General features: G+C 47.5%; 1 protein-coding gene across 1 annotated transcript; it reads left to right on the forward strand.

Annotated features, from left to right (window-relative positions):
- The first annotated feature begins 1559 nt into the window (after positions 1-1559).
- On the forward strand, positions 1560-22036 carry nploc4 (NPL4 homolog, ubiquitin recognition factor). The gene is made up of 17 exons (XM_084455840.1): positions 1560-1673; positions 2863-2943; positions 5407-5516; positions 6040-6267; positions 6365-6413; positions 6901-6995; positions 7117-7240; positions 7338-7517; positions 10043-10129; positions 12490-12561; positions 13533-13659; positions 14686-14846; positions 15574-15645; positions 16636-16728; positions 17075-17191; positions 19028-19130; positions 19301-22036. Exons 1-17 carry the CDS (start codon positions 1659-1661, stop codon positions 19462-19464), a joined length of 1878 nt encoding a protein of 625 aa, XP_084311966.1. The 5' UTR covers positions 1560-1658; the 3' UTR covers positions 19465-22036.
- Positions 22037-22452: the final 416 nt, after the last annotated feature.

Consider the following 22452-nt stretch of genomic DNA (forward strand, 5'->3'; position numbering starts at 1 on the left):
GTTGTACTTACTGTAATGTGTGTGTTTCTGTTGCACAATCATCTTATTGCTACTGTATGTAATCGTCATGTCATCGTTTGTTTGAGTCCAGTTCATTATGAGCTGTAGAGCATCTGCTTGTGCTATCATGTCTTCATGTTCATGTGTGTATGTACAGTAGGAACATCTTCGCTCGTCATCTCTCCATCATCCACCCATCTATGGTGACTTCATCCAGCATTTTCATCATCTTAGTCATTATCACTCTATTCTATTCTATTTTATCCTTTTCAATTCAAGATGGTCTATTGCCCTAAACAGTCCCCATGTATAACATTCAGCCCTCTATTTCTTTTCTCTTTTTAACTTTTCATACTTCTCTTCTTTCTTCTTCTCTATTTTCATTCTTTTTTCTTCTACCTCTTGCTCTGATAAATGAGTGTAGGGTAAATTGAGATGAGCTTATGTTTATAATCCTTGTTCTCATGTTGGAAAGGTGCAGAGAGTCTGTTGTCTCTGTCTCTGGTGGATGTGGTGAATGGATGTTAAGAGATGTCTGAGAAAGATGGAAGCTTCAGGCGACATGTCATCAAATGTTAAATAAATGTCCTCTCTACAGGATTAGATAAATAAAGATAGACAAAACCCAAAACATGCTCTGTCTGATTATTTTCATTCAAATACAATCATCCACTTGAAAATAGAATATGTCCATATTGTGGTTCTGAGCAACCTATAAATAGGAGGTTACAATATGACATAGCCTATACAGTATACTGTACAACACTTGGCACTATGCACCTGAGTCAGTTAAGGCTCTTTGGACAGGGCACATACTAACATGGTTATGACTCTTACAGAGCACATACTTTATGACTTACTTGAATATGACTTGTAATATAACCATTCATGCACAAGCTAGCTCTTAAATATGCAAGTTAACATGTGCAAATTTTTTTTTAATGTATTTGCATATTTAAGAGTGTTTTAGTGTTACACACTGGTATATGCTTGATATTTCCTACTATGTTTTGATATCTTACAATTTTTGAGTTCTTTTAATTCACTTTAGATTATATTTTTTATATATTTTACTGACTTTGTTTGTGATTGTGTAATTAATTATTTGTTTGTCCTTGTGTGTACTGCTGCTGTAATGATACAATTTCCCTATGGAGTGAATCAAATATCTATCTATCTATCTATCTATCTATCTATCTATCTATCTATCTATCTATCTATCTATCTATCTATCTATCTATCTATCTATCTATCCATCCATCCATCCATCCAGCCATCCAGCCATCCAGCCAGCCAGACAGCCAGCACTGTATATAAAATATCAAAAGGCACAGTGGTATGGAACAAAAGTCTGATTGCTCCGTGGGCAGAAAGAAACAAGCAACCAAAAAAAAGAATAACAGTAGTTATTATAAGTAGCGTGTCACACATTAGTTTTGCCTGCGGAACACTTGCGGAATGATTGTCAACGACCAATGTTTGACTCGGGCAGAATGAGGAGGACACGGTTGAGTCCGGTCCATCAAGCCTGTAACACCCGGTGTTTGAGTGGTGGGATGGAGTTTCCTTGACTCTACCCAGTCAGTACATTTTTAATCGCTGAAATCGTTGTCTTTGTTGTTACACAGCGACACACATCGAGCTCTCACCCGTTCAACATGGCAGAAAATATTGTAAGTACGACATTGAAGGCAGACTGAATTTTGCGCCAGTGAATGTGACTGAAGAGTCTGCCCGGAGTGATGAGGCAGCAGAATTAGCCTAGCTAGGCTAGCGAGCAGGCTAACTCACCAGAACAAGTGACAGGCCCTATCTGGCTAACGTTAGCTAGCAGGCTATATTAGCCTAGCTTAGTCAGAAATACTTCTAAAAGATGCCTGGTCAATACGTAGTCATTTAAGGTCAAAGCTAGTTAAGTAATATCCATTAATAGAAAACCTCACGGTTTTATTGTTTGGTTATCTGGTCTTTGTTTTAAAAAAACGTCTGGATGCGTATGCTCAACAAAGGAACATTCATTTGGACTTTATGTAGTGCATTTTCTATGCTAGCTAGGCAGCTGTCAGGCTCCACTAACGTTTGCACTAGCTAGCTAGTTTAGCCAGCTAGCTAGCTACACACTCCCCAGGGACCTTCGTTTTGGGGAGCTCGGGTGATGAACCATCACATGATTGTGCGAAACCGAGAGGTGCTACCTGTCTAGCAAACATTAGCTATCTTTAATGTAGCTAGTATGGTATATTGACTTGTTTAGTGACTTAATAGCTAGCTAGATATCTAGATTGCCACCTATGTCAAGAGATTTTGTCCAGTTTGAAACCAATGCTACCAGCAGTCGCCTCACTCGCCGGGCACACCGGCGGGCCCTTTGGGGTGCAAAACGAGGAATAGAAGTAGCTAGATTAGATAACTATCTAACAGTTAGGTAAAACAGACAAACTAGCTTGCCATTGTATGGCTATCTGGTTAACTATTCAGCTAACTATTCAGTCAGCTAGCCTAGTTTACAAAGAGGATAAAGAGTTATATAACTAGATTAATGGTAGACCATAGAACTAACTAACTTTCAGGTAGGTTTTTCTTTCAACCCCTCCACACACACACATACACACACACACACATTTTGTATTGTCATGGCATTGACAGCTGTAGCAGAACAATTGAGTTTCCTTTCTCGTTGCCAGCGGGGAGCAGGGAACAGAATGACAGATGTTTATGAAATGTAGCCTGCACTGATCTTCAGCTCCGTTCCCCTAGCTAGCTAGATGTTATATGAGCTACAGTGTTGTTCTTCACTACATCCCACTGCTCATGTGATCACGTGGAACTTACATTTGTGTGTTTTCATTGTTGGATCTGCAGATCATCCGGGTGCAGTCACCAGACGGAATGAAGAAAATCCCTTCCACCAAGAGGGAGACAGCGGCCGCCTTCCTCAAGAAGGTATGATGACACTGGGCACATGGACTCTCACACACATACAGTGTAATTCTGAAGTCATTTGGCGGTCACATGCCGCCCTACCCACTTCAGTAATGTGGGCCATTGTCTGGCATTGTCCGTCACTAGTATCTAGAACTGTAGCCAGGGCTCCTGAGCCTAGCCAGTGTCTCAGTGTTAATGTATGGATGGAGCTCTGCAGCGTTCCCTGCTTGTCAGGACAGCCAACGGTAGCTACATAGTCACTCGTGCCTGCTGGATTCATGGCTCAGCAGTGAGCCGTGTGTGTGTGTGTGTGTGTGTGTGTGTGTGTGTGTGTGTGTGTGTGTGTGTGTGTGTACACTTGACAGTAGTTAAATATAGCCCCATCCCAGGCCCAGCTGCTTGCCAGGTAGCGGACCCCCCCAGGAGTGCCTTCCAGTAAGGGTCATTAGCTTATAGAACAACCCCATTCAGATCTCAGGGAAATTACATGCACATAAAATTTGCATTCCTAAGGCTAAGTGTTGCGAAGAGCAGCTAGCTCAGTTTGGGTGAACTAGACTCCGGCTAGATGTTATATGAGTCACTGAGGTAAAGTGGGAGTTGGATTTCCCACGTCGGTGGACCTGAAAACGGAGGGACACAGCGGAGAGGGGTGCTGCAGCAGTATAGCATTAAAGATTCATGTCTTCGTGTTTAAAAGCGTGACTGTGTTTCAGATCAATGCAGGTGGTATTCTCATTCCCTGTGTGTGTTCTCTGATGTGTGCTGATGGGGAGGTTACAAGAGGAATTGAGAGCCTCTGTAAACCAGACCTGTCTCTGTAATTGAGATGCCCCTCCTGGAATTTGAATTGACTCTGCTCTCTGTTACCTGTGGGGAAAAAACGCTCCCAAGAACAGAGGAAAAAGTCATGCTGTTCTTCTGACAGCTATGATGTCACTAAGAGCATCTCTCCAGAAGTGTTGAGCCACTAATTATTAAGAAGAGCTGCACAAAGTTTTAAAACGAATCCCTTGGACATGTGAGAAATACTCTTTAGCTGGCGGTAAGACTGGCAGTTGGTTCCACCAGGGCTTTTAGCCTGGCTTCACCAGACCCAATTCGCAAAATGCGAAGGGTTTGGCACTGCTGAGTTTGTTTGCGAATTCCAAGGGGTGTCAACGGTCGCACACCAAAATGCCTCAGGAGGCAATTGGATAGACCTATAACCAATCAGCGCAAGGAAACGTGGGTTAGTCGTCGTATCATCGTATCAAATCAATCAATCAATCAATCAAAGCTTTATTTGTATAGCGCATTTCATACCCAGAGGCAACACAATGCGTTTTACAGAGAACAAGGGAGGTGGGCATACGACCCACTCTCTACATATTCCAGAGTGGGTACAGTCATTGTATCAAACCCGCCCCATATTAGAGAAATGTTGTGATTGGCCTGGCAAATATCTACCAGGTGGAACTCAGTCTGAATGTGAGCATGACCAGACTGATCTGCGGAGAGAAGCAGAATGTGAGCTCACGGGATCAGGATGGTGAAGCCAGGCTAGATGTTCTTTGTGGTGGATGTGAGGAAGTGATCAGATGAATCTGAAAGCGATCTCTGGGATACAGGCTGTGGACGGCCCAAATCTGAGTGCTCATATGAGCTCTTAGACTTAGGTTGGCTTGCACTGAGTGGTGATGAACTCAGGAGCTTCTCTGATGATTCCACTTTCACCATCGCCTGCAGGCTCTGCTTTCATAACCTTCTTTGACAGTTTAATTGGCAGTGTCTTGTGAAGAGACACGCACGCACGCTAGAGATGCGCGGGTGGAGTTTGAGCGCACCCGAATCCGCGTGCACTCATCAGTCATCCACCCGCCACCCACCCGACGTCATTATCTTCTCAAATTTAGAGACTCGCACCCAAATATGAAGTTATTGTATTTACATTTAAATTATGTCCAGCCGTTCGTGCTCATTCGCTTTTCATATAGGCGCATTTTCTTGACTTAATCAATTTAAAGATTATAGGCTCGCTTTTGCAGGATCTCTGTTGACGAAGTGGTCGAGGGTATTTGAGTGAGCTGCTGGCAGGTCTCGCGCTTTCTCGCAGTTATATTATAATATATATATAATTATAGTAGTTATTAAATCTGAGTATAACTGACAAATCCACCCGAAATTAATCACAAAGTTGATTTTTATTGGCCCACCCACCCGCAGATGCGGATGTCGAGGATATATCCGCAATATTCGCATCTCTAACGCATGCGGACACACACACACACACACACACACACATACACACACGCACGTAAAGTCATGAACTGTCCTCAAACCTGATTCTCCACATTCTCACATTGTCCCTCTTGTCACATCGAGAGGACGTGATCATCATCTCATGATTGCTTATCTTGTAAAGGTCATGCTTCAAACCCAGTCAGGCAGATGTGTGCTTCTTATAACCTCCAATAAGCCCCTTCTTCTCTCTTCCCCCAGGTTGGCAAAGAGTTTGGCTTCAACACTAACGGCTTTTCCATCTACCTGAACCGCAACAAGACCGGTGAGATCCTGTCACAGAACAAGACCCTCAGTCTGCTCAAGATCAAGTGAGTGGAGAACCAGGATGACTGGTACCATAGATATAGAATAAACAGGAGGATCATGATACCATAGTTATAGAATACACAGGAGTACTATGGCTACCATAGATATAGACAGGAGCACTATGGTACCATAGATTTAGAATACAAAGGCTTATATCATGTGTTCAGAACTTTGGTCAACTATGGTTGTTTTAAATGTGCTGTACAAATACAGTTTGAGTCAACTTGACCACATAGCATGTTTATAGTTCACATACTAATATCATTCCTTATTACATGCTCATAACAAATTTGCTTTCTCTTTCTCTCTCTCTCTCTCTCTCTCTCTCTCTCTCTCTCTGACTTTCTCTCTGTCTGTCTCTGTCTCTCTCTCTCTCTCTCTCTGTCTGTCTGTCTGTCTGTCTCTCTCTCTCTGTCTGCCTCTCTCTCTCTGTCTCTCTCCCTCTCTCTCTCTCTGTCTCTCTCTGTCTGTCTGTCTCTCTCTCTCTCTCTCTCTCTCTCTCTCTCTCTCTCTCTCTCTCTGTAGTCATGGAGACATGCTGTACCTGTATCCCTCTGGCGCCCCAGGGCCTTCCGGAGAGGTCATGGACGTGGCCACGCCTCACTCATCTTCATCGCTGCCCTCCACATCCTCCTCCTCATCATCATCCTCCATGTCTCGCTCCCACTCCACGCCCCACATCCCCGAGGATGAGATCGACCAGTACCTGGCCAAGCAGGAGGGCAAGATCTACAGGAGCAGAGACCCACAGCTGTAAGAGAGAGAGAGAGAGACACACTGTCGGACGGCTCGTCCTTGTGTTAAAGTGGAAATGGATCAATAGATTGATGTGTCTTTTCTCTTGTGTCAGGTGTCGGCACGGTGCGATGGGGAAGTGTGTGCACTGCGTACCACTAGAGGTAAGCGAGCAATCCTGCTTCTTTTTCGGACATTGGGCCTCATTTGCGATTTACCCATAATGTTGTTGACTGATGGAGATCATTTTCGTCTGATTCCGTGCTGTCTCTCGTTCGGGAGTTCACGGCATGCTAATGCTAGCGCAACGCAGTCGAACTGGCTAGCATTCGAAGAACTCACTTCAACACTCCACAGTGCACCCTTACTAGTTTGGAGTTTTCTTTGAATGCTAGCCAGTTCAACTGCATTGCGCTAGCATTAGCATGTCATGAACGTCCGAATGAGAGACGGCATGGAATCAGCCGGAAATGATCTCCATCAGTCAACAACATTAAGGGTAAGTCGAAAATGAGGACCAATATCCAAAATTCCAGACTATCCCTTTAACATTCCCCTACTCACTCAAACTAATGCTAGCACATATTGCAAACGTCATTTCTGTATTTGAATGGTGGACTGTGCAGTGAATGGTTCATCTGTGTTCGCCAGCCTTTTGATGAAGACTACCTGAACCACCTCGACCCGCCAGTCAAGCACATGTCTTTCCACGCCTACATCCGCAAGCTGACAGGCGGATCCGACAAGTGAGTGGCGCCGGACATGATTCCCCCCCCCCTCCTTCTCAGGGGAACCATCCAGAAGCCCCTCCCCCTCCTCCTCATGTGCCCAAAACTCACCGTGTGGCGTTTGTCTCTCGTTCCGCAGAGGGAAGTTTGTGGCTCTGGAGAACATCAGCTGTAAAATCAAGTCGGGCTGCGAGGGCCACCCCCCCTGGCCAGAGGGGATTTGCACCAAGTGCCAGCCCAGCGCCATCACCCTCAACAGACAAGTATGCACGCGCACACACACACACACACACACACACACGCACACACGCAGCCTGTCATTCCGCTGACTCGGAACCCTCTTCTCGTTTTGACCCTCAGAAATACAGACACGTGGACAACATCATGTTCGAGAACCACACCATTGCCGACCGCTTCCTGGACTTCTGGAGGAAGACGGGCAGCCAGCGGATGGGCTACCTGTACGGCCGCTACACCGAGCACAAGGACATCCCGTTGGGCATCCGGGCCGAGGTGGCTGCCATCTATGAACCGCCGCAGGTGAGTCTGCTGCTGGTGGAGAGCTGGAGCCGGAGCAGCTAGCCTCCTGACACCATCCTGATCTCGCCAGCTCACTTTGTTTGTCGTCGCAGATCAGTCTAGACTTCCCTTTTGTAGGTTGAAGGCTCCCCAACTCAGTCTCTTGTGTTCCCCAGTAGCACGCTCTCCTTACCGTGCAGATATGGGCAGATGGGATTCAGGATGGCTAGGTCTACAAACAGAGATGTCTGTTTTTGCAAGAGAACCCCTCAAATATGTTGTAGCCTACTGTTTAATCGGGAATAATATTCTGAAATCATCTAATCATTGAACATTAGCCTAGGAACTGGTTTGTTCGTGTGTGAGGCAATGTTCAAAAATCCAAATAGGAATTGGATATGGAGTTTGGATTACTGGGAAAAATGAAAAAGTATAAAGAGTAACTTTATACCAGGCAGATCCGTGATGAACCCAGTAATGGCCTACGGCAGGCCTTATCTAGGCCTAGGGAACGCTGCGCTCGGGGGCTGTGCTCTAGGACAAAGTTGGCTGAATGAATAGTCTTAATTTTGTCCTCTTGGTAAAAGTTGATTGCGCTCTAAAACCTATTTCTTACATACTTCTGTTTCTGGAACTGTTTCTTACATCTCTTACAACATAGCCTACATAAATTAAGAATAACGTGAACAGTAGTAATATTTTTTTTGTGATCATTTTTTATGAACAGTAGTAATATTGTTATCATAGCACATACATCCATTGTATGACCAAAACGGTAGTAGAGCAATTATCAGACTTTCTCAAAAGTGCTAGTTTTGTCAACTTTTTGATCTGAACCATTGTATATGATCATAAGTAACCTTAAAACAGGGCTAAACTTGATTTTCCCTTTACTACTCCTTTAACATGCAGTTTCGCGTGTAATTCGAAAACTTGGCATGAACAATCGCAGTAGTGAAATCCCCACACACATCCTCCACACACACACACACACACACTGAGCAGGGACCGCTGACGCACAGAGACGAGCATAACTGTCAGAGGCACAAATCTAAATTAAGAATAAAATATTTAAGCTGACACGATCAGAACAAGTTTGGCACCACTACAGTATAAGCCACAACACACTGGACTGGATTACCGCTTGGCACACTGCATTTCCTAGTGCCTGCTTTCTTAAGTTCATGCTCTCGAATGAACAAATCTAGAGAGGACAGCGCAAATTTACAATCACAAAGGGATACAGTGCAAGAGGATTCTGAAGTCTCTAAATGACTTTTACTTTTTCAAGTGTACATACAAACATAAGTAATGTTAGATAGCTAGATAGCTCGCTGAGGATAAGTTAACGGATCCTCCAGTTAACGTAATCCTCCCATCATTTCATATACAGTATGGGCCGTATTAACAACTTGTAAATAATCACAAAAAGCCTACCTCATCACGTAACCCAGTCCCGTTTAATCCACTTCATTTACGAGCTGCTGTTTTGCAAGTTAAATCAAAACTAGAAAGGGTGCTCAGAGAGCGCAGGGTTCCGCGCATTGATTATAGATAGCATTTTGTTGGTGTAACTCAGTTGAAATGGTTAAAATAACACCTCCGTTTATGTAATAATTTACCACAGGATCCAGACTAAGAAAATGTATTTTTTCCTAATAATGAATGAGAATCAGATATGATTTGTTTTACATGCATATAAAGATGTTTGCTTAAACAGCAAATAAATAAAGTTGACAACTATCTATCTAAAGCTGATTTGATGACTCATTGTAACGAAGATTAGAGTCATTTGATTTATATGTAATACCACAGGATCCAGGCTAAAACATCTAACTTTTCCTAATAGTGTTTATCTGATTCGTTTCTCATGAATCTGATTTTATTTTGATTGTCAGCCACTAGTATGTGTGGGCTAATTTAATTGGTTGATGTTTCATTTGCCTTGACTTCTTTAAGCCAGAAGCCTTTTATCTGGCCTGCAATGTTAAGTGAACGACAAGCTACTTAGACTGCTGTCAACAGACCGTAAAGTGGACTGTTTATTTTCATGAGGCCTGTAGAGGGTGAAAGAGCACTAAACACGCAGCTAAGTAAAAAACAGTCTGAAATCAAGCATGTATGGGTATGCCAGGTTTACCCTAGCTTATAGGAGAAATCGCCAGTGATTAAACAAGAACAAGAGTCAAACAGACTTATCTGCGGAGTGGAACTGAATGTGAGCTCGCTAGGTCAGGATGGTCTTACGAGGCTACAGCAGAGCTGCTCGTAGTACGGTCTTTCAGCCACAGGAGGGCAGTAGATGCACTATGGGTGTTAAGGGTGTACCACTCGGGTAAATACAGCAAGACGGTATCATTAAGCTCACAAAAAGAATCACGCTTGTATTGTTGTTGGGTCAGTGTGCCACTATCACAAGGTGTTTGGTGTCCTGTTTTGCTTCAGCGCGTGTGTGTGCGTGTGTGTGCATGTGTGTGCGTGCGTGTGCGCGTGCGTGTGCACGTGTGTGTGTGTGTGTGCGCGTGTGTGTGTGTCCCATCCTTCAGATCGGTACCCAGAACAGCCTGGAGCTGGTGGACGATCCCAAAGCTGCAGAGGTGGAGGAGATAGCGGCCAAGCTGGGCCTGCGCAAGGTCAGACCTGCACCCCTCACCCCCTCCCCACACACACACTGCCTGAGGGCTTCAAAACCTCACACCATCCTGTAGACACATCCAAGAAACATAGCCTTTGCTCTGCTAGAACAAAAACATCCACTTATACTTAATCAGAATCATATTTATTTATTTTTGCCAGATAGGTGTTCACACATACTAGGAATCGGTCTCTCTCTCTCTGTCTCTCACTCCCTCTCCCTCTCCCTCGGTGTGCGCGCGCAGTAGAGAGCAACATTTGGGTTCCAAAATAATAGTCGTCCACAACTGTCCGTGTCTGTCTGACTGGTCCTGCCCAGGCCCCTGGCCAGAGACATGCTCCAGTACTCCCCCATCCACCCTCCTCATCTGTCTCTAAGGGGCCATGAGGCAGCGCTTCCCAGAATTCCTCCCCCTTCACAGAGCTGATTGCTGGAATCACTTCCACATAACCCCAGGCCCCCAGAGCAGGAGTCCAGGCTGAGCTCATCCATCACAGGCTTGTTGGGAGGAAACCATTACAAATGCTTACTAATACGTGCGTGTGTTGATCAATGATGTAATCTATAACGTGTACACAGTGACTCTGTCACCCCCCACGCGTGATACATGTCGTCAGCATGTACAGTTAAATTCAATTACAGGACCCAAGGGGGGGGGGTTGGCTTTATTTGACCACACATGACACACACATCGCACACAGCAAGCGGCAACACGGAACACAGCACACACGCATGCAATTTTTCGGGCGTCGCCAGTGGAAATTGTTCCCTGCTTTTCTCCCATCCCAAGCCGTCCTCCTCCAGGGACAGCCAGGAGCAGTGGGCAGCCATCGTTCATGGCGCCCGGAGACCCAAGTCCAAGTGCTCAGTCCTGGTCTTGGTCAGGGGCAGGACTGAAGAGCATCTGTTGCTCTGCATGTTTTTCGTATTGGCTTCTTTCGGTGGAAACCCTTGCGAACACCGGGTGAACATGCAAACCGGCTGAACATGCGAAGGCCCGGAGACCTTCTTGCTGTGAGGTGATAGTACTAGGACAAAAAATATGTCAAAATAAATACATCAAAATAAACAACAATATAAAAATAAATAAATAACAGGCCAGGAAATAAAATTGTATTTTTTCAGCATTGAAAATTACAGACAGATTGGAAAGAAGAGAAAAAAAGACGGGGGGGAGGGATAGCAGCATAAGGGATAACAGGGACAATGTACATCCATATGTACAGTAACTGTGAAGTATAGAATAAGATATGTACCTGCATACATTGTCTGTATAAATATATATGACTATACAAGTATACAAGTCTAGGAGTAAACAATATATATGTACCAGATATACATGTACCTGCATCTGCATACATTCAATCTGTATAAATTTATAACTATACAAGTATATAAGTCACAGAGTATACATGCATACATCCAGGCTGTCTCAGTATATCTAGTAGTACACATGTATACATACATCTGTGCACACCTCTATGACACACAGAATACTCAGGCACTGTTATACAGCCTGATGGCGACTGGCACAAAGGAACGTCTGAACTGCTCTGTATTGCACCTGGGTGGGATGAGCCTGTGGCTGAAAGTGCTCCCCATCTGCCACAGCTCGCCGTGGAGGGGATGGGAGGGGTTTGTCTAGGATAGACTTCAGTTTGTCCCTCGTCCTCCTCTCCACCACAGTCTCCAGACTGTCCACAGTCTCCCCACGACGGAGACAGCCCTCCTCACCAGCTTGTTTGACTCCCTAGACCTGGTGCTGCATCCCCAGCAGGCAACAGTAAAGAACAGTGTGCTGGCTACAACAGACTGGTAGAACATCTGCAGCAGCCTGCTACACACATCGAATGACCTGAGCCTCCCGAGGAAGAACAGTCTGCTCTGTCCTTCCCTGTAGAGGGCCTCAGTGTTGTCAGTCCAGTCCAGTTTGTTGTTCAGGTGCACTCCCAGGAACTTGTATGAGTCCAGCATCTCAACCTCCTCCCCCTTGATGGTGATGGGGGTTGGAGTGGGTCTAATAATCTATTTGGTCCGTCCCTCCCTATGCAGTCTGTGTTACGGCGGTGTAGTGGATCAGTACATTCTACAGGGTCTCACCAAGAATAAGCGCCAAAAGAGCTACTAAACACCTCAATCTCTGAACTCTGGATTTAGAAAGTAGACACACTCCTGAGTAGAGTAGACTAGTTTCACTGAGACATCAAGTGATAGTTTGTACAAAGCAAAATGTAGTTACTAAAAAAAAGGAGGAGGATGAAGACAGAATTCCAGGGTCTGGGCCACGGTCCAGCAGCGTGACGTTGAAGCCGCGGTGGTCTATCTTAACAGTGGGCTCTTCTGTCCTGTCGTCTGTAGGTGGGGTGGATCTTCACTGACCTCCTCTCGGAGGACACCAGGATAGGCACCGTCCGCTACACCAGGAACAAGGTCAGACCCTGCACCCCTCCCCAGACAACGACCCCCTAGGACAGATCACCCCTCCCCAGACAACAACCCCCCAGGACAGATCACCCCTCCCCAGACAACCCCCCCAGTATAGATCACCCCTCCCCAGACAACCCCCAGGACAGATCACCCCTCCCCAGACAACAACCCCCCAGGATAGATCACCCCTCCCCAGACAACGACCCCCTAGGACAGATCACCCCTCCCCAGACAACCCCCCCAGTATAGATCACCCCTCCCCAGACAACCCCCAGGACAGATCACCCCTCCCCAGACAACGACCCCCTAGGACAGATCACCCCTCCCCAGACAACCCCCCCAGTATAGATCACCCCTCCCCAGACAACCCCCCCAGGACAAATCACCCCTCCCCAGACAACCCCCCCAGGACAGATCACCCCTCCCCAGACAACCCCCCCAGGACAGATCACCCCTCCCCAGACAACAACTCCCTAGGACAGATCACCCCTCCCCAGACAACAACCCCCCAGGACAGATCACCCCTCCCCAGACAACAACCCCCCAGGACAGATCACCCCTCCCCAGACAACGACCCCTCAGGACAGATCACCCCTCCCCAGACAACCCCCCCAGGACAGATCACCCCTCCCCAGACAACAACCCCCCAGTATAGATCACCCCTCCCCAGACAACCCCCAGGACAGATCACCCCTCCCCAGACAACCCCCCCAGGATAGATCACCCCTCCCCAGACAACCCCCAGGACAGATCACCCCTCCCCAGACAACAACCCCCCAGGATAGATCACCCCTCCCCAGACAACAACCCCCCAGGATAGATCACCCCTCCCCAGACAACAACCCCGGATGGCTCACCCAGACTGTTGATCGTTCTCAGTTTGCTGTCGGATAAAAGAGGTGTCACACAGGGGTGAAGCGGGCTCCACGTTCATCCATGTGTGACCTCTGCCCTGTGTTCCTTCTTGTGGGCAGGACGCGTACTTCCTGAGTGCGGAGGAGTGTATCACGGCCGGACACTTCCAGAACCAGCAGTCCAACCATTGCAGACTCTCTCCTGATGGACACTTTGGCTCAAAGTTTTTCACCGTGGTCGCCACAGGTAGGATGGCTTGCTCACCTTGCTTCGCTATGCACACTACTGTACACACACACACATACACACACAAACACATACACACACATATACACACATACACACACACACACACATATACACACATACACACACATATACACACATACACACAGCTCTGAGGTGCCCTGGTAGTATACAGTAATGCAGATAGTGGACCTAGGTTGAAGGCCAGCAGAGCAAGTCGTCACATACGCTCACAAGTCAGTCTCTAAACTGCGCTCAACTAGAGACTAAAGACATTTGTCCAGATTTCTTTGCTAAAAGTGGGTGGAAACAATTTGAGACACTGAAAAAAACCTGCATTGCAGAACCAATCCAACGTCTTCAGGGCGGCCCTTCCTAATGGGGTTTTGTTTTGTTTTGTTTTGATTCTCCACTCCAGTTTGTTTGGAGGACATAATTTCCAGTAAGGTGGGTCTTTCACCCTATTGGAGATGGAGGCAGTGGCTCTGATTGGTAGTGTCGGTTTTCGACGCTATTCATGCGATGATTTTCAATAGAGGTGTCTCCAGACTTTCGGAGGCAGAGATCTCCAAAGTCAGGCATTGCAGGACTAGTCGTTGCCAGACTTGGCCGACTGTGAAGCTCTTTGTTTGCACTTGCTCCTCGTTCACTCTCCCCTCCTCAACAGAGTAAGCGCTACTCCACGGAGCTGTCACAGCTCAGCCTGGGACCACACTTAGATATTTAACCCTTAACCCTTTGTAAAACACTGACCCCTTAACCTTAAAGTAGAATGACAGGTTTCTTGCACTTGTGTTATTCAGTGGGTTATGACACTGCAGTTACATTACGACTTACAATAATTGCATTTGACGTCGGTCGTCAGTGAACTACTACTCGCCAGAACTCACAAGTGCGTAGAACATGATCTAGTGCTGAAGGCAAAGTGCAAGAGTAGCAAAATATAAATACAGTAGGTGCTTAAGAGGGAGGAACTTCTTGAAGAGGTGAGTTTTGAGCCGTCTGCCCCTCCGTCTCTGCCCGCAGGAGGGCCTGACAACCAGGTGCACTTCGAGGGCTACCAGGTGTCCAACCAGTGCATGGCCCTGGTCAGGGACGAGTGCCTGCTGCCCTGCAGAGACGCCCCGGAGCTGGGCTACGCCAAGGAGTCCAGCACAGAGCAATACGTACCAGACGTCTTCTACAAGGTATACACACGAGCACACACACACACACACACACAAGCACACACTCTATCGCAGTCACACTCTCTCTCTCTCTCTATCACAGTCATTTGACATTTCTCTCTTTTAAAATGTTTGCACATTTGGCCTGGACAGACATTGGGGTGTGAATATGTGCTACTAGACCAGCCCAGACCTGCATTATGCTAATCCTCGAAACTTTGCATAAATGAGCAGTATTTACTTCTGACGGGCAGCAGTCTGAACCTGCCTTAGAGAGGATAGAATGACCCCAGTTCAGCATGCTGTCTAACACTACTGACTGACCCCAGGTCAGCATGCTGTCTGTAGGGGTGCTCACTGTAATCCGGTCTTTTAAAACACACTGACCCCAGGTCAGCATGCTGTCTGTAAGGATGCTCAGTGGCCCAGTCTTTAAATCCCACTGACCCCAGGTCAGCATGCTGTCTTTAAGGCTGCTCAGTGGCCCAGTCTTTTAAAACCCACTGACCCCAGGTCAGCATGCTGTCTGTAAGGATGCTCAGTGGCCCAGTCTTTTAAAACCCACTGACCCCAGGTCAGCATGCTGTCTGTAAGGCTGCTCAGTGGCCCAGTCTTTTAAAACCCACTGACCCCAGGTCAGCATGCTGTCTGTAAGGCTGCTCAGTGGCCCAGTCTTTCACGCCCCTCACATCTGTTTGTTTGCTCGTTGATTGTTTTGTTTTTGTCTCTCTTATTTTCCGTTCAACAGGACAAAGATAAATTTGGAAACGATATCACATATCTAGCCCGGCCTCTTCCTGTGGAATACCTGATCATAGACGTGAGTGTTACTGCTGGATCATGATATTATACCTCCTCAGACATGAGTGTCACTGCTAGTTCATGTCGGTCGGTTTCATGTTGGCATGTTTGATGTTGGTTTCATGTTGATAATGAAGAGCCAGCATCACAGATGAACACATGTTGGTTGTGTCTCTGGATGTGGCACTCCTGTGTCTCTCCGTCCAACAAACATGTCTATACAAGGTTGAGATTCACTCTTTGGCCTCAGTCCTCTTTTCCCCAACATGCCATCTCAATTATCCCCCGTTGAATAATTAGGGTTGGCGTTAGCCTGCTAATACCACGCGCCAAACCACCACGAACTTATCAAGCTCCAGTATTAGTTATGAAGGTGCTGTCCCACACTCAGCCCACAGAAATGAGAAGACCTCCATGCGATGCTGTGTCCCCGGGGTCTCCTGGCCATGTCTCAGGGAGGAGGAGGAAGGGGTGGGAGGCGCTCTCCTCTCCCACATGTTCATCCAGCTCTCCTAGTCTAGAGCCCAGCACCACAACACACGGGCGGAGGGGCGGAGCCAGTGCTTTAACCTACCGTTCAAATCCAGCTTCATTTGAACATTATTTCATCAGGAGCGTATAGTTGAGACTAAATGAAAAACTGATTTAGGTAGTACACTTTGCTGTTTGTGTAATAAAAACCTCTGTGAAGTGAGAGTTAACGTGGAAGAAAGTCCAAGTAAATCGCACCTTGTGAGGCAGATGTGCTACTGACAGCTCGCTAGAGTGCAGAACTCGTCAGTTGTCAATACTTGAAAAGTGGAAAATCTGCGCTCTGTGACCAATCAGAGGCCAAATCAGCCTCTCCTCGCAGCCCACTATCTGCGCAGGCCAATCAGCATCTGGTTGAAAATCCGAACTGATTCTCATTGGTGTCCACAAATATCATAGCTTGTTCCCAGACTTGTTCCCAGACGTACTCAGAATAGCTCTTTCCTAACACTCTCTCCTCTACACTCTTCTTCTCCAGATCACCACCACGTTCCCCAAGGACCCCCAGTACACCTTCAGCTCCACACAGCGCTTCCCCATAGAGAACAGAGACGCCCTGGGAGAAACGCAGGTACCACACATGACCACAGCCGTCTAGTTCAGTTCTCACACATGTACCCAACCTGACCTTAACTGTGTAGTTCTGACACATGTACCCAACCAGACACGACCACAACCGTCTAGTTCTCAAACACAGGTACAGGTGACCAACAATGAGGATGAATCTGTCTTGATAATGTACTCTGTGTGTGCGCGTGTGTGTGTGCGCGTGTGTGTGTGCGCGTGTGTGTGTGTGTGTGCGCGTGTGTGTGTGTGCGCGTGTGTGTGTGTGTGTGTGTGCGCGCGCGTGTGTGTGTGTGTGTGTGCGCGCGTGCGTGTGTGTGTGTGTATTTTTTTTTAAATTTTTTTTTTTGCAGGATTTCCACAGTTTAGCCTCGTATCTGTCCCAGTGCTCTTCCGGCGTATTTCTGGACATGGTCTCCGACTTCCACCTGCTTCTCTTCCTGGTCACCAACGAGGTCATGCCTCTCAGAGTAAGTCTGTTGACGGCACCAAAATCACATATGAGCACAGACTGTCAGGGGGTCATTTGAGTTTTTATTCCATCATTTTTGAAGTCCAACTATTGTTGAACCCATTCGTTTGTTTGGACCTATATGGCTCTCTCTGTAAATAGGGAGGTGGAGCGATACGTTACTAGCCGGCACTATTCTCTTTACAACAACAAGGAACAGAAGAGTGGACTATTCTCTTACTATCAACACAACAAGTTGTAATGGTCACGTTTCAAAGAGATATGTCTGACGTTAATGAGGAGTTTAGTTTATCTGGCGATCCTTACTAGTTTGGAGAGTTCATAAGTGAGTTTTCTTTGAATGCTAGCCGTTTCTACTGCATTGCGCTAGCATTAGCATGCCATGAACGCCCGAACAAGGGACAGCATGGAATCAGCTCTGAAAATGATCTCCATCAGTCAACAACATTAAGGGTATTAAGTCGAAAATGAGGCCCTAGTTCCAAAATTCCAGACTATCCCTTTAAGCACACGTTCACTCCCTCACTTACATAGCACACAATCACTTTCTAGGACACATACACAAACACCCACGGTAAAGCCAGCGGTTTGCTCGATGTTTAACAACACGTACGCATAGACAAGCGCGTATTCTGAGGCGCGTTCATTTCTGCGTACCTGCACAGACGACCGCTGCCGACGCTCCAAAGGAGACGCGTGGCGGCCATCTTTTGTACGTGTACGTCCCTGTAGTTAAAAGCAAGCATACAATGGGCTTAAAAGCTACAGTGCACACATTACACACACACACACACACACATAGTCAAAGTTACATAAGCGTGTAAGTTAGCACATGTGTTTGGTTGTCATGCACTACATGGTTCAGATTATGGCCACATGTTGGTCAATGTGGAAGTGCCCAGTGTCTCAGTTGCTAGGATGCTTTTGCTCAAGCTCTCTTTGTTCCACGCCGGGCTGCGTTTTCAGATCTTGGCCGGTCGCCCTCAATCAGTGTCTCTAACTTCTAACGTTGCCTTTGAAATAAGTTAATTCCCCCCCCCCCCCCCCCTGTGTTAGATGTTGTAGCGTAGCCAGGAAAGTCATACCTCAGACATTAAGCGATGTACAGTACGTGTCTAGGCCCATGTGTTGTGTAACAGATATAAACTAGGTGGAGTTGTAGAGGCCTAGTAAGCCTAGTTTATAAGACGACTCATGGCTCATGGCTCTGGGCATTTATACTCAATAGACCGACTCACTGACAGGTGTCCTGAGTCCATGACAACGTAAAAGCTGCACTGAGGTGTGCGTGAGCCACATACTGGTTTGTTTACCTCAGTTTTCACCCAAGAAGAAGGTTCTAGATTGCCTCCAATCCGAAATATAGCCAAAAAGGCGCTTTTGCCTTTGACACCATATCCTCCGCCATCGTCTTGTGTAACCAACTCTAACCTTAGCCTACTTTCGCTTTCCTTTGCGAACATTTGCAAACTATTTAAAACTTTTCAGTTAGCTTTGTGTTCGCCCCAAGCGTTGGTCGACTGGCCTGCAGATACACAACGACAAAACGAATGTCAGCGAATCGCTCTGTCGTCGTGGTGTATCCGCAGGCCAATCAACCAATCAAAGCTGTGAGACATAATGACTAGACGTTCCAGGAGGTGCGAGCCAACCGGCTCACAGCCTGTGAGACGTCCCAGATTACGTCAGTGGGCCAAAAAAAAGTGTCTCACGGGGGGTTGTTTCACGAAGTAAGCCTTTAAGTTAGCCGCCCGATGATGTCAGCGCAGAGCCCTGCCCCACAGCTGGCTCTGCCGTCGTCATGGTGACCCTGTCGCTCTCTCCCCGCCCTCAGGACAGCATCGGGCTGCTGCTGGACGCCGTGAAGACGTCCAACGAGGACCTGGCCCAGACCTGGAAGAAGTCGGAGCAGTGGGCGACCATCGAGCAGCTGTGCAGTAAGTCCCGCCTCCTCGGAGGCACACACAGTCACACGACTCTGATCGCCGTCGCCACAGAGACGTCCGTTTTGATCGGACGCTCGGGACGCGCCGAGGCGGGCGGGCGGAGGTCTCGCGATCGGACATCCTTCCTGACGCGGTCCTTCCTCTTGTCTTCCTCCCGACAGGCACGGTGGGCGGGCAGCCCGCGGGCGCCCTGGAGTACGGCGCCATGGGCGGCGGCCCCTCAGTCCCCGCCTCCTCCTCCGCCATGTGGGCGTGCCTCCACTGCACCTTCATGAACCAGCCCGGCACGGAGCTCTGCGAGATGTGCAGCCTGCCTCGCGGTTAAGCCTCTACCCCCACCACCCCCTGCTTCAAACCCCTCCCTAACCCCCCCCCCCCTCCTCCTCTTAACGCGCCAACGACATCATCGCACAGGGACCAGCCGCGAGATCGGATGTCTCCTCCTCCTCCTCTGTACCCCGCCGGCCCTCAGCCCTCTGCCCCTCCCATCCCGCGGACGCTCCGGGGCAGGACAACCCTCGAGGATGCACTTGTTTACACCGAACCCACTGATAAAACTGATGACTGTGCCCCCATGGCTCTGGCCCCTGAGACTGGCTGGGACATGTTTAGGGAAAGCACTTTGGCACCCGCTGCCCCCCTCCCCTCCCCTCCCCTCCCCTCCCCCCCCTCCCCCAATATAACCTCTCCAGCTCAAATAAACGTTGCAACAGCAGAGCCTCTAGTGTATCATGGTGGATGTTCTCTTGTCACGCCAGTGCCCTGCTCTCACAACATATTCTGGAAATGTTGTTGTGTAAAAAAAATATACATTTGAGGAATGATGCTGTTTAATTTAATTAGCGTAGCGATTCTTTTTCTCGATTGTAGCTCATATATTTTGACTCTCTGTTCGGGTCTATTAAGCACGGTCAGGGTTCGTAGCACTCAGCGTCCCAACACAGTCAAACTCCCAACACAGTCAAACTCCCAACACAGTCAAACTCCCAACACAGTCAAACTCCCAACACAGTCAAACTCCCAACACAGTCAAACTCCCAACACAGTCAAACTCCCAACACAGTCAAACTCCCAACACAGTCAAACTCCCAACACAGTCAAACTCCCAACACGGTCAAACTCCCAACACGGTCAAACTCCCAACACAGTCAAACTCCCAACACAGTCAAACTCCCAACACAGTCAAACTCCCAACACAGTCAAACTCCCAACACAGTCAAACTCCCAACACAGTCAGATGGGAATGTACTTTGGAGCAGAGAATCTCTTTTAGAACGAGTTGAGTTGTAGGGCCTCTGGCCCATGACCAGACACAAAGTCCTCCCCAAAACTATCAAATGAACTGGCACCGTGAACACCCCACACCCAGGAGCTCTCCTAACCCTGGCACATGCCCTGCTGCTCTCCTAACCTTTCTTTGAGGGGGTTTTTCTCGTTGCAGAAGTGATGTGCTGCTCAGGCACGCTCCGTTTCTGGCCGCAGGCGAGACGGCCTGAATCAAAACAGTCGCTTCTGGGGGTTGTAGTTCGGAAACATTTGAACTGGCACTAGTTGTTTTTCATGATGATGTTGATGGGCATGGTCACTTAACACCCAGCAGCTTTTGAAAGACACTGTCCGTGCTCCGAGAGATGTTTACCAGGTTGGGTGTCTACACCTCACCATCTGTCTCTCTCCATGCCTGTCTCTTCTAGCCTAAATTCTCCTCTCTCCCTCCCTCTCCATCCCCCCCTTTCTCTCTCCTCCCTCCCTCCCTCCCTCCCTCCCTCCCTCCCTCCCTCCCTCCCTCCCTCCCTCCCTCCCTCCCTCCCTCTCCCTCCCTCCCTCCCTCTCTCTATCTCCCCCTCTCCTTCTTTAACTCTCTCCCTCCCTCTCTCCAGCTCCGGTCCGGAGGGTCATAGTGTAGAATGTGTTTCCTCTGTCTCCAGAGACCCTGGCTCCTGACCTGGCTCTCTCGGTCACAGGTCATCCTGGGGGAGAGTGCTACCTTAGTGGTGGGAGTGTTTCATCAGACCAATGTGCTGTGCTCCTGGGAGAGAGAGAAGAGGGGAGGGCTGGAAAGAGAAGGGGCAGGCAAAGGATGTCTTTTTTGGGCTGCTTATTATTTTCCATGACAAAAGCTAGAACCCCCTGGCCTCTGAATCTGCTAGAGAGAAGAGAGAATGAGAAAATGTCAAATTACGGGAGAATTAATTCAGCAACTATTAGAGTGTTCTAATGTCTGGATTACCAGGGACACCTAACTGTGGGCCACCTCTGTGCTGATGACGAGCGGGCAGCGTCGTGTAGGCGAGGCTGCCAATCCAACCGGCTCCACTTCACACTAAAACAACACCTTTTCACTGCCACTGTTCACACAGGCCTGGAGTTGCGCCGGCTTGGTTTGATTTCTCAAAGTTGTGGTCACACATCGTCCCGGCAGATGCCTCGACTTGATCCAAACTTCATCAATGATTTTCTGTCAAATCAATGATTTTTCTTACCCAAATGTGTTGTGTCTACGCTGGAGGCGGGGCTTGTGATTGAACGTTTCCCTCTGTTGGGGTGCTACAAGGGGGAACTGTCCTTTTCCGGGTGAGAGAGGGGGTCACAGGGTCACGGGCTGCAAATTATGCTATTTATGAGACAGACGTGTGCTTTTTTTGTAAGAGCTTGAGAGTAATTCCATTGAAGAAGTGAGTATATATTTTTAGTTGTAGATTAATTTGAGAATGGTTGAAAACTTATTTTGCCCGTTTCTACCCCCCCCCCCCTTCCCTGTGTGAGTTGTTGAGAAGGATAATCTGATGTCATGTTTAAGGATGGCAGTTGCATTATGTCCTTACTGTCCACTCTGAGCTGATGGGGACCCTGAAAATGTATGCTGTAGACCTGGATTTGAATTTTCAATTACTGAAATACCAGTAAAACAATAAAAAAAAAGAATTCCTATAATGAAGTGTTGTCTTTTTTTTGTTTGGCACTGAACAAAGTAGAATGGTTTCTCCAGAACTGCAGGACCAAGTGTTGTACCCCTGAAAAGGGGAGAAAATCTCATGACATAACATCAGTGTTTCTTCACTAAATCCTTTAATCATGAGTCTTATGAAGGGATAACATGAAGCAGTAATGCATTTTCTATTCCTAATTCAAATAAATGTTTACATTTTGAACTAATTATCAAACAAAAGCTTTTACATGTTACTCTTAGACTTGCAAAAGTATATTTTCTTTTTAGAAAGGCTGGCAACAACAAAAACATTGTGAGCAAGCAACGTGTGCCTACCGCTTAACGAGGCAGAACGTGGCCTTGCGGTGAGCGACCTCAGAGTGA

Source organism: Borostomias antarcticus (genome assembly GCF_949987555.1).
Source record: "Borostomias antarcticus genome assembly, chromosome: 22".
Lineage (NCBI taxonomy): Eukaryota > Metazoa > Chordata > Actinopteri > Stomiiformes > Stomiidae > Borostomias > Borostomias antarcticus.

Bases quoted from the DNA above. Each gene is read 5' to 3' on its own strand.
- nploc4 (XM_084455840.1), top strand. The intron at 7,241-7,337 runs GTATGCACGCGC...TTTGACCCTCAG, and splicing joins CCATCACCCTCAACAGACAA to AAATACAGACACGTGGACAA. The intron at 15,646-16,635 runs GTGAGTGTTACT...CTTCTTCTCCAG, and splicing joins TGGAATACCTGATCATAGAC to ATCACCACCACGTTCCCCAA.